This window comes from Anoplophora glabripennis, unplaced genomic scaffold (genome assembly GCF_000390285.2).
Source record: "Anoplophora glabripennis isolate ALB-LARVAE unplaced genomic scaffold, Agla_2.0 scaffold52, whole genome shotgun sequence".
In the NCBI taxonomy this organism is placed as follows: Eukaryota; Metazoa; Arthropoda; class Insecta; order Coleoptera; family Cerambycidae; genus Anoplophora; species Anoplophora glabripennis.
Genome location: NW_019416264.1, coordinates 1,003,133 through 1,016,140, shown reverse-complemented (window position 1 = coordinate 1,016,140; position 13,008 = coordinate 1,003,133). Strand labels below are relative to the sequence as shown.

General features: G+C 35.2%; 1 protein-coding gene across 8 annotated transcripts in view; it reads right to left on the bottom strand.

Annotated features, from left to right (window-relative positions):
- The window catches only part of LOC108903388 (tensin-1), a 627,358-nt gene that overhangs the window by 114,772 nt on the left and 499,578 nt on the right, over positions 1–13,008 (bottom strand). For all 8 annotated transcript variants that reach the window (XM_018705546.2, XM_018705547.2, XM_018705548.2 and 5 more), the window contains 3 exons: positions 7,225–7,397; positions 4,710–4,859; positions 4,490–4,653 (listed from right to left, as the gene is read on the bottom strand). In XM_018705546.2, coding sequence (XP_018561062.1) covers positions 4,490–4,653; positions 4,710–4,859; positions 7,225–7,397 — 487 coding nt within the window. The remainder of the gene's footprint in view (positions 1–4,489; positions 4,654–4,709; positions 4,860–7,224; positions 7,398–13,008) is intronic.

Sequence of the window (13,008 nt, the reverse complement as noted above, 5' to 3'; positions counted from 1 at the left end):
GTCTTATAATCCTACTCTTCATTATTTCATCCTTTCTCTAATGGTATCCTAAAGTCGGTGCATCCATATTCCAGAAGTGGATGAACATGAATATGAATAATCTTGTGGATTTTAAACCACCGAACAGTGCTAGAACTTTAATTAACAAAGGAACGCCCCATGATTATCAGAGGTTTGGGGTGTTTCTTTCATGAAATATTTTCAGTTTGCTTTTACTTCGTGAACTACTTTCAAATATGATTGCTGAACTACTTTCAAATATGGTTGCATAAAAACGGAATTTATGAATGAAATTACACGATTTTTCTTTTTGATTACTGTGTTGGACGAAGAGCTTGAAAGGGAACATGTTGTGTCTGATGTAAACTGTTTTATTGATTGTACTAAATGGCATTGTTGGGTAGTTTACAAGAGCAGCATCAGAGAAGAGTTATCTTAAGCTAGCTGCTTGCTAAAGAAGAGTTTGTTATCTTGTGCGTGAATCTATATACATTTTTTATCGATTCCAAATATAGTATCTGATATCTAATCCAATAATCTCTTCTTAATACATTAGTAATATACATACTTCGGCAGATATATTCACATTAAAAGATTTGCGAGATAATGTTTTGTCAAGTCATCTAGTAGGTACCGTTAAAATAAATTTAGAAAATATAAAAGCTTTTAATAATGGCATATCAGATTTTATGTTGATCCTCAGTGCATTTATCTTTAAATATTTGGTACTAAATGAAAAAATGCAACAGAGATAGAAATGATCCCAGAAAGTGAATATTATGTATCTTTCTGCCTGATCTATTTCTGCATAATTTTGGCATAAATACTTGCCCTACTGCATTGATCATATTATAATTATTTGGTAGTTCTGAACTTGACGCAAAGGCATATTTATTTGACGATTTGATTCAGTTAGTACAACCTAGAACTTACAAGTAATTTTGTACGAATGGCATCGACTAACTGGGAACGGAATTCTATTTAATTTTTCCGCCCGTCCTCCAACGTCTCACGTTGAGCTTTCAATGAACGGACGGACGGTGATTTAATAAAGGAAGAGTTAACCGTAACCTATGAACCCTCCATTTCTGGCCAACACACCTAGCATTTTCTTACATTTGTAAGGTGGGGCCTCGCTGATGCTGCTCATTTATCACAAATTTTTCACTGGCACTGTAGTACGTTAGATGGAAGAAAATTTGCGTTTAGTGAAGTCAGATAAACAAGTAGAGGTAGTTAATCACGGTTGGCGTCGTAAACGATTTTGCTCGTTTATTGTTCCTGCGAGACGTCGAGTCAGATATCTTTCAGCCGTCAGAATTTGAGAATGATGTCGGATTTGTTTGGTTTAAGCTTCAGTTTTATAAAATTTCCAGATTTAAGAGAATTTTAATCCCTAATGGCTGAAGATGAAGTTACTTAATACTTAATTTAATTATGCAAAAGCAACTTAGTTGTATCGTAGGTATAAAGACGAACTATGCTAAGTACAAGAAACAAGTATAGGTAAAAGTGAGATGAGTAGAACCTCTTCCAAAAAAGAAGCAACGGGGTGAGGGGAGAATACACCACTGCACGGGCTTGAAAGCATACGCAACGGCACCGACGATACCGGAGATGAATATGAACCCGCACCCACCATCTTATTGCGTAAAGCGAGCCTAGGGGTTCTAAAAGCGAGTCTGCCCCACATACCCTAGCCCGAGAATAATTTGGGTAGGTCAAAGATTCCTAAGTGTGCTGAAGTGCAATATATGCTAGTAAGCGACAATACGCGTTGTAGTGCAGAAATACACTAAATCTGTGGTCAAACCACGTGCTGCTCTATGCTCACAATACACAATGTCAATGACTGCCATAAAAACAGTGCCATACATTCGACGAAGCAAAGCGTCAAACTCTCTGACACACGCACAAACGACAACGAAATGCCCGGCCTACGTCCCTCAACAAAAAGCATGGATTTTTCAGGGGTACGCTGATGGGGCAGGCATTAGGGTGCCGCTAGATACGTATCGAATAAATTGATCGATGGGAAGCTTCAGATCAGAGGCAGACATTTACATGCAAAGATATTAAGTGCCTACGTACAATTTGTAGATTTTGCCATCAAACATTATTGCAAGTAAGTTTGGCACAACTTGTAACCGGACCATCTTGAAGAATTGTGTGGATTTTCATGATGATGTTTTCGGCGTTTTTTTTAATTGGGTATAATGAATTATCGTTGTATGTAAATGAATTTAGACCGACAACGAATGCAAATTATATGCACCCGTTACGTTGCGGCATGAGCTGCTAATGAAACGATATTCGTTAACCAACGCTAAACTTATGTAACGCTACACTATCGGCGCGGGAAATCGTGATTAATCCGAGGCTCAAACGCGTGCTGTCAGTCACGGTTTGTTGGGAAAGATCTGCTCAAATATCGGGACGTGTAAAAAGAAAAGCACCATTTCACGCTCGCCGTTTCCCATTAGCCGTTCGCCCTGTTCGCACTAACAGACCGTTACATCGCCTTGCATGTAATCTAATTAACACACTGGTACTGATAAACGCGCTCGCAGAACAAAGCGAGAAATGCAGTAAAAGGACAGCCGTCGTCGGTCGCTGCACGCAAGTCGACCTATTACCTATGGAGTTATAATGTACCATTATAGATGGCCAGCGATATGGACTCTGTACGGTTTGTATACGCGTACAGTAACAACCAAGTGTAGGTAAGGGGATAAGTGAGGAGGAATGAAAATATTTGAGCAGCCTTATTGCAAAAGGGGATTAGACTTAAAAACCATAAAGTTAACATGAGGTGACAAATGCAGGATGTTTACAAACTTGAAGAAAATTTTTTAATAGTAGGTATGGTAACTGCACCAGCAATTGCCATTATATGAAAGATACTGTCCTTTTTGACAAAAATATTAAAGAAGATATTAAGAATTAAGTTTATTAACAAACTGAAGCAACTAAGATAGGTCCACTCAACACTGCAATCAGCAACTATAAAGCCTAGTGTTGGTTCAAGTTGGCGATACGTTTATCATTTAATCTTATGGATATAACAACAGAATAACTTTTGGACCACTTTAACGGACTGGGATGAAAATGCTACCCTTTCGGTTGTAGATGTACTCGCAAAGAGAAAAACGGATGGCGTCCTTTACAGAAAACCAACGAAGTTATACGCGAATGTTGAGCCTTGTCTTCAAGACTAGAAACAAGACATCGACAACATCTTAGTGCGTCGATGCACCATCAGCCAGAATATTTGTTTATCAGTTTCTTTCTTTTCCGTGTAATAAAGCACATCCTTGATTGGATCCCTTTGTCACCTTTGCCATGTTGAACGTGATAAAACACAAAGACGAGATAAAAAGGATCTTCCTCGCGACGTCTTCGCTTTCGGTTTTTCGTCTCGTGTGCAAATGAGAGTACAAAATGAGCCTATCATAACGGACGCATTTGTATCTGCTGTGGCGCTCCCGAGTTCGGATTCCCCTGCGGTTAACGCGAAACCTGACGGCAGTAAATAAAACGTCAAGATTTAGTGGAAAATTTATCGAACCGGACCGGTGTTAAGAGGATTACGTCCTGACGTTCAACCAAATCTGCCAGCAGAATCTGCGCTCCAATAAATTTTAAAATATCCATCTTCACGTCAAAGCAAAATATATGTATATTATCCAATACAGAGGAAATTCTGCAGCTTTTTTTTACTTATCTTTATCCGGTTTCGAAGGACCAGTAATCGGATTCGTATTTGACTTATTTATAATAATTACGATTAATGTTATCTTCCTGTAAGCGTTAATACTGATTAAGTACTTTTTAACTTTTAGTACATCGAAACGAGGTGTCAAGGTCCTTTCTTGTTCTGTCTGGTCATTTCATGGAACGTAGGCATCTTAAGTCAAAACGTGAGTCTGGAATAAATATACTTGTAAGATTTAGTGGAGAATTTATCAAGTCGCGCTTCGCGTTAAGTATCGCTGCTAAAAATTAGGAAATAGACGTGCTGTGCTGCCTTATGCTGGGCGCCGCGATTTTTCTTGCTGGAATTACGACGAAGGCCATTTATCAAGTTCATAAGTATTTGCTGGGGATAATTAATATAGATTTGTGGTGTTGATATAGTTAATAGTTTGTGACAGTTCGGTATTATTGAGCCTTTTTACCGTTTAACTTTTATATTTTACGAAGAAGAAACCTTTTATGTTCATACTATAAAAAAAAACTATTAATACTCTCTGAATAGGCCTATGAAGTTGAATTTGGCGGACAGTGCTAGGTTATGCCTTAATTTCACCGTCTGTTAATGAGAAGCTCAACTAGTTTTTTTAATATTCATTGTGGAATATTATTATTTTTTTATGCAAATAAAAATTGTTGTTATCCAAAAGCAGAAACTGAACGAACAGCGTTTTCAGTTTTCAGGTAAAACCCATTTTAGAATAGTATCCATTAAATTTGGGATTTTGGAACTTACCCGATGTATAGACAGGTGTATGACCCTCATACAGCTTCAGGAAAGCTTTGCAGCCACCATGTTGGAAAGACGGTGCCCCTAACACTGTGACGTGTGTGAGATACATGGGGGCGGCGTTAATTTTGATGTTGTGGGAAAGAAGTCCGGCGAAATAGTCTACATATCTAGAAAAAAAAGCAAGTAAATCTTCCCGTTTTTAAAGTAAATTTTTCGGCCTTACCTTTTGTTGGAAGGTAGGAGTAGTGCTCCTACGTTGTCGTCCAGAAACTTTCTCATGGAAAACCTGTCCAAGGCTTGTTCTGCATTTCCACAGATACTTGAATAGTGCATATATGCAGCCACTATTATCCCTAATTTGTCTTTGCTTCCCCTAGAGAAATAATTTACAGTTTATCATATTCTCACTGATTGGATTACAATTGATATTGAATCAGTTAGCCCTCTTTAACACAAACGATATTATTGCTAACAGGCTGCAGATCTATAATATATTACTTAAAGAGGGTGGTCAATTTAATATCTAATCACAATAAAGCTCAGTGGCAATTGCTTTCAGAATTAAATCCACAGCAGTGCTCTTTATAGAAGAAGATTTGATCGCATTTGTATTTAGAGATGCCTATCAGATTGGAGATTTTAAATAGAATGCTCTATTTTTAAACACTGGATTCCCTTTATTGAATAAAGAAGAAGAAAAGAATACAATATATTTCTTTGGTTGAACAATTTCCAGGCCGGTTGTCACGTCATCGTTTTAGATTTTTAGATGTTTCGAGAGTATCACTATCTTCAGAAGAAACTTTGAAACTGGAGATTAGGTCCTCTCGCTGGTATTTATATTTGCTGTGTGCACTGTTTCAAATCGATATATGCTCGAGAAACGTGGAAAAGTCTGAATCGACATGGAAAGCAGCCTGGAAATGGTTAAATCATTTATAACTGCCACGGAAGCTTGCAAACCAAACTAGAACATTTCTATGTTGAAGATAGAGCAGATGTTTATTAAGAGCTATTAAATTACCTAGAGGGGCTTCGTCAACTCCTTATATTAGCCTGGAATTATCAAAAAATAACAGCATGGGGACAAATAAGGGAATAAGTCAACAATGGGCATAAGATCCAGGTCAAAGGACACCTGACCAAAAGAGGACTATAATATAGACTTTGCAGTAGCGTAACAGAAAATGCCTATCACATCCTTTGCAAGTGTGACACGTTGCACCACAGCAGGTTCATTAAGAACCAAAATTTGATGCAGAGGAACATCTGTATGGTGCTTAACCCATGGTGATGTCGAAGATAAGGGAATAGGTGAAATATTTAAAATGGGAGATTGAGTACAAACGGTTCTATAAAAAATAAGTAAAATTAGAAGAAAACATAAAAATAATTTTAAAATGCGTTAGAGATGAGTTAATAGACGAAACATTTTAAATTCTTGATTTTAAATAAGCACGAAGCTCTCAGAGAAAACGTATTTCTTTATGCAGACATTTTTCGCTCCTCCTAAGTAAACAAGTTATTGCGGTCGACGTGGAACGCGAGGGTAATCAAAATTCGAATTGACGTGGCCACGGAAGCAATATAGAGGCTCCACTTTTATTTAGATTCGCGTATGGCTTACCAAACGTGTTGCGTCGGGCTATAAAAATAGTATAAGTACACGGTGAATCGCGTAAGATGTTCGCCATAAAAGCCTAGAATACGTTAAGAGATATAAAGTTGATGATATAATGCCTTTAGGTTTCTTGCACTGCACTCCAATTTTATTCTTTTCTGAATAATTTTGTAACTACAAATATTAGAATCTTTGTATTCACATTAGCTTGGCCAAATGTGCAAAAAAATATGCTTTAAAGAACAAAACTGATATTATCGGTTTCGAACATCATCAAAATGTTATGGGTTATAGGAATGAATGGATGAATGATCCGGCTTTAATACCTTATATCCAGGCATGGAGTAAGTAAATGTGAAATATAGTTGCGTGCTACATCTAGCGGTCCCTGCTACTCAATACCTTCGATTCGGCCAAAAGTGGCAAAGAGCTACCTGGGTTGCAACTACCAGCAAATGATGACCAATTCAACAATTTTAAGAGTCTGTCTAGTACACAAAACCTAGGATCACTCATCAATCAAACTTACATATACCGATTTTGGATTTAAAATTTTGTCTAATTTCAATACTGGACTTCGTTCTTTACCATTTTTGGTCGATCGAGTCTTAATCATCGAGTATTATTGGTGGGTGGTTGTAGCATATTGTTCACATTTGATTATTATTATGTTTTCGTTCAAATATGACTGAATATGTAAAGATACAAATAAAGAGAAAGATAAGAATGTAAGAATTTAATGAATGAATAACAGGAAAGTTTACTGACTATTGTCAAATAAAATCAAGGAGAAATATAATGTAGCATTAACCGAAGCAAGGTGTTATATAATACTTAAAAATTTTAGGATGCTAATATTTAGTTTCAAAACTACTCTAAAAAGAATAACATGAGGTTTCTCATATATACCATTTCTCTAGTGACCGATTTTTACAAGTAAACCAAAGGCGACATTGAGGATTTGCGCAACTTTTTTTTATAAATTCGCTTAAGTGAATCGCCCGTTACAGTCGGGTGGTCGGCATCGCCGCCGCTATAAACATTTCGCCGTTCAGGAGAGATAAAAAGCTGCGGCGAGATACGGGGAAATGTCTTTTTTCATTTTAGGAGATATTACCTCGCATGTAAGACCGCAATCCTGTGTTGATCTCCGGAGAGCCAGGAATCGATCTCCTTACAGACGCTGCATAGTCTTTCCAGAGGTGGTGCCAGGTTGAGGGCCCACCCCACCTCCTTCACGTGCTTATGCTCGCTCCTTAAGGCTCGTTTGGGTTCGGATAGATTGAACACCTAAAAAAAAACACAAAACTGAATTTATGTAACAAAGTTGGGAAAGAAGTGTCTGAAATATTATAGAAAAATAACTAACGGGTCCTGTTTTATGAAATCGGAAAAAGAAATTAACTAGAAAATAAAAATTAAGACATCAGAATATTAACAAGGATTAAAATGTTTAGGAAAAAATAATCCAATGAATTCTTTATTTGTGAGAGCATTTCATAGATTTTATCAAATAATATGCTAATCATTGTTAAACAAGCTATATTATATGTCAAAAGTTATATTTGCTACATTATACAGGGTGGTCCCGAGGTAATGGGCCAAAATTCATGGGTAGATTCCCCAAGCAAAAATATTACGGTTTAGCCGAACTTACCTTAGTCCAAAAGTTGATAGTTAAAGAGATACAGGGTGATAAATGTAAAACATTATTTCAGTTTTTTTTATTTATTCCTTAACAAATGCAAATATCCTCACAAAATTTTGGGGATTGGTGTTCTTTGAATAAAGGAATTGAAATCTGTTCCCATTTTGGTTAAAGTTCATAGAGGGCGCTAGCTGCAGTAGATTGAATGTGTTAAAAACGACATAACTTTTTTGTAATTTAAGGTATCTCATCTTTGGTAAGAAATTCTTATTTTTCAACTTTTTTTACACAAAAATGGTATACTTTATTAAAGTAGCTATCTTGCGCCGTTTTCGAGATATTTGGCTTTGAAACTTCCAATGTTGTTGCATTAAATTACAATTAAGTACCTACAGGTACTATTATTTTAGCGGTAAAGTTTCTTAAGTAGGATTTGGACGAAAATCAAATAATTAACGTCTTCCACTTGTCTTATTGCTGTCATTTGTATGCTAATTTCTATTAAGTATTATTCCTATCTAATTAAAATTACATCTTAGCTTACAATTTAAATTGTATACTCGCATACATAAATGTGAGATAGAATGCCGAGATTTTCATTTTTGGAGTTGAGTTTGAAATCAGTTGTTTATGGAGAAACTATAAACACTTGAGAATAACTTTAGCAGCAGGTTTTAAATGCTGCAAAGTCATTTCGCATTAAGGACGTTGATAAATGTATTGAAGTTGATTATTATATCGGAAACGGTGCGAGACAGCTACTTTCATAAAGTCTACCTTTTTTTGTGTAAAAGAAAGTTGGAAAATAAGAATTTGATACCAAAGATGAGATACCTTAAAGTACAAAAAAGTTATGTCGTTTCCAACACATTCAATCTACGGCAGCTGGCGCCCTTTATGAACTATAACCAAAATGTGAACAAATTTCAATTTCTCTACCCAAAGAACCCCAAACCCCAAAATTTTGCGTAGATATTTACATTTATTAAGAAATAAATGGAAATAAACTAAAATAATATTTTACATTTAACACCCTGTATCTCTTTAACTATCAACTTTTGGACTAAGGTAAGTTCGCTAAATCGCAATATTTTTGCTTCGGGAATCTATCCATGACTTTTGGCCCATTACCTCGGGACCACCCTGTATATGTCAAAAAAATTATATTTGAGAGTGAATTAATTTTTCACTATTATTGACCTTTTTGTGAGCCCTACCGCCTCCAAATTTGGAGCTTCGTGGCCATGAAGACTTTTGATCAGTGATAAACAAGGAACATATCAATTTTTCAGGAAATTTCGCCGAAAGACCAATTTCTATAAGGTGTGTGCGGGGTCCTTAGCATGTTAACTCAAAAGTGGCGTCTCGATGTTTGATTATTATTTACGAGAAATAGAAATTTCACTGATATATACTTAAGTTACTATTACCCTACTACAACGTAAGTAAATGGTACAGAATCGTCGCCCTTACAAGCTGACCTCATTTCCTTTTGCAACCGAACTACCGTGATCTACTGAGTCTGTCTCACATGCTGTGACACTTCTATTAGTAATTAACTTCACGCGATTTTTACCAAGCCGAAACAACTCCGCTTGGATTTATTGCCTTCCTGTAACCTTTGACAGAATTCGTGTCGACCGACTGCGCTGAAATTACGGCCACTGCATTTCTTACACTGAAATAGTAGCCGATAAACAACCTCACTGTCGGAGACCAAGTAAATCTATACTTTAATGTAACTTAACACGTACTAAGTTCAGTGCGAGCGCGGGGTACGATCCATTTGTGAGTATCAGATTAATTGGTATCACTTGGTCGTTTATTGGATGAATTATTTCGTTGCTTAAATAGCAGTTTAATTAGATGTGGGCCTACATTGGAGTGTTCGTGTTTCTCTTTTGTTATGCATGTGAGGATTAAGTGTTGACTTCATATTTTATATGAAAAAAAAATGTAAACTGAGTCAGTAGATCGAGTATTGATTTGGTTAAGCAGTGGCGGCACGTGGAAATATGTATTCGGTCGGGACACCACCGAGAGTGGAAACATTATTTTGCAAAATTTAGTGGACTCGGTTAAATATAACTATTAGGTATGTCAATATATTTATAGTATGTTTAATATTTTACTATTTTCTGCTTATATTTACTACTAGAATGATGACTGCGAAGAAGGGCTTTACTTAATTTATATACATTTACATCAACCAGTGCTGGAGATGCTTACTGGGAGACATTTTCGGTAGGAATCAAAAAAATGTCAACGCCACTGAGTATTTTGAAAATTTTAAAAATTGATCATTATCAATTACATTTTAAGAAGAAATATCTTTTCGTAATTCAAAATAAATCTTTCACTAAAAAAATTATAGGAGTTTTCGTCAGTGTTCATGTTGGAACAACAAAAATGTGGAATGTTTATTTGATTGATTGCACTATTTGACAATTTCATTATCAAGTATGTGTTTTTGAGGTAATCTTTTTTATTTTTATTTTGGATAATTACGAATTACTAGCTATTTACTAGATATTGCTGGTGTAATTCAATGTTAATTGAGGCATGTATGCATTAATACCCTATAACTAATGTGTACAATATAGATATTATTGTAAATACAATGTCTCAAATGATTAAAAATGATCTGAAATGATTTGAATTTTTTCTTCAATGTTTTATTTGTATTTATAACAAAAAATGTATTGTTTTTGTTTTTTTAAAGTTAGTTATATTCTATGTTTTCGACAGTAAAGTTACTATTTTGGAATTCCTAAAAAATGTTTTATTCTTGTGAAATTTGATTTCTCCTGTGGATATCGCGTGGAATGGTACAGATCATCCTTTTCCACTGCCCTACTTGGACCTACTACTTCAATAATTTCTTCATATACCTTTTCCTTGAACAGTACATAAGGTATGTAAGAAATACCTACATCTTCGACTTTAAATATACAGGATGATTCAGTCATAACGTCATTAATTTTAACCACGTATTCGGAAGGATTAATATAGACAGAAAATCGACCTTTTAAAAAATAAGCAAATTATCCCTTAACTCCCGTTAATTCGGCGCCCTATTTTGCATCACATTTGCTGACCGGGAACGCGCCGGCGCATTATAGAACGCTCGAACGTTGAAGAGAAACAGCTGATTTCCTCAGTCGTCCTAAATTTTGCAATTTATTTAAAAATCAAGATGCCGTGGATCATCATTTTATTAACAAAGCGCTATTGACGGATGAGTGTTGGTTTAGCCGTACAATCTATAAAACATAGAGAAAACGTACAATATTATAAATTCTAAATTGCAATAACCTAAGCGGAGCGGTTTAAATAATGATTTGAAAATATTTTTTTTCAGCGTAAATATTCATTTAAAAATTTTATTTTCGCGTATTCACAAGCTACTCATTTTTCCCTATCTTACCTTAAAATTAATGACATTATGACTGAATCACCCATATCTACTGAAATATTCTGTTCTTTATTTGAAGGAATACATATAAAAAAATAAACGTCAAAGACGTATTTTTGTCATTTTTTCTTAATTTATGTATATAATCCTCCTCCAAAGATAAGAACAGAATTTTCAAACATTTTGCACATCATATAATACCGTATACTTTCCAGTTTTACTCGAAATCTATAGGAGACTATCAACATTTCACAAATGATAAAATTTTGTTTATATTAAAATTTTGATATTGTAAATTAGATGTGGGCTGATTGAACTAGTCCTGATCCCAAAGAACACACCATAAATATTATATACATACATGTGTTTAGAAAATATATTACCCTCGAATAAATAAAGACGTGTGCCAAGTAAGTAATCTATAACAGATACAGTTTTAGAGTGATGTTAAAAAATGTTGTTTCGTGATACCATATTCCGCTGGCAATAATTTGTTAGGCTACAACTTTTGAATGTAGATAAGTTGGTATAAATCGTCTTGTTTTTATAGCAATCTGTGGTCGAGTGTATCATAGTTTTAGAGCGACACGTGACGTTTATCCTTTCTCGCATGACGGTTATCCTGTTTTTACGTGACGTTTATCCTTTTTCGCGTGACGGTTATCCTTTTTTCACGTTTTCCAGCCAAATGCTGCGCTCTGATTGGCTGGGCGGGAAGGGGAGAAGGAAGGGAAAAGGTGGAAGAGTGGGGGTGGTCTGAAGTGACTTGTTACCTACTGACATGCTATATAAAAAAATAAGTCGAAGAATTGTGGAGACTTTAGATTTGAGGCAAATAATTTTAATATTTGTTTCAAAATATGTATCTCAGCGAGCAGATCAGTCTTTGTATCGTTGAATGTCCTCTCAATTGAAGTCTTGACACTACTTAAATATTTTTCAGATACTGTTCCAATAATCTGCCTGGATCACAACTTGGATTGGATATTAAAGAAACGGAAATTATAAGAAAAAATGGGTTCTTCCAATTGACTATACGGTCTACTTAAAAACATTAACTAAAAATGCATATGTTTCTGAGATTTCATTTCATCTTTAAAATTAATACTACAAATGATTTCTGAGTTTTATCAGTGTTCCCACACTCGTAAGTCGTAATTCATCCTAAACTTTATGTCCTTAGTAATAATACCAAATGCCGAGAAATAGAAATATGTAATAAACCGAAGTAATACATATGGATTTGATTTGTTTAATTAAAGTCTCGCTTATTAATAGGGTCGTAACGAAATGCGGCACAAAAGCTCTGTAAATCGTAGTCCATTTAACTAACGAGCAGAGTGGAACTGCTACTGTGTATTGTTTCATACAACTAATTGGCGTCGTTTTCGGCACTACAAAGTGGAATCTAAACGCTGCATTCAAAGGGTTCGGGCCTGAACATGTGAATTATAATGACGCCTAATTGGTTAAATTGTACAACAAAGATAGGCGAATCGCCAGGTACAAAATCGAGTATTATTTGAAACACGAATACTTAATCAGGTAAATTGCACTTATATCTGATTAAATTCTTAGCGAGTACTACAGCATATCGTATAAAAAAATGGAAAGGATAATAAAACAGTGGAAAAAATGTAGGCTTAGTTAAGTTCTTCAGACTAATGCATTTTGTTTTCGTTTCATGAAACTTGTACTATATATACACAGTTATTTATTTATTTATTTATTTAATACATTGTTCAAAAGGTACTACCCAATTATAGAACAGGGATTTTACAGACAATAATAAAAGAAGTACATTCATTACAAACAAAATTAAAAGGAACAAATAAAAA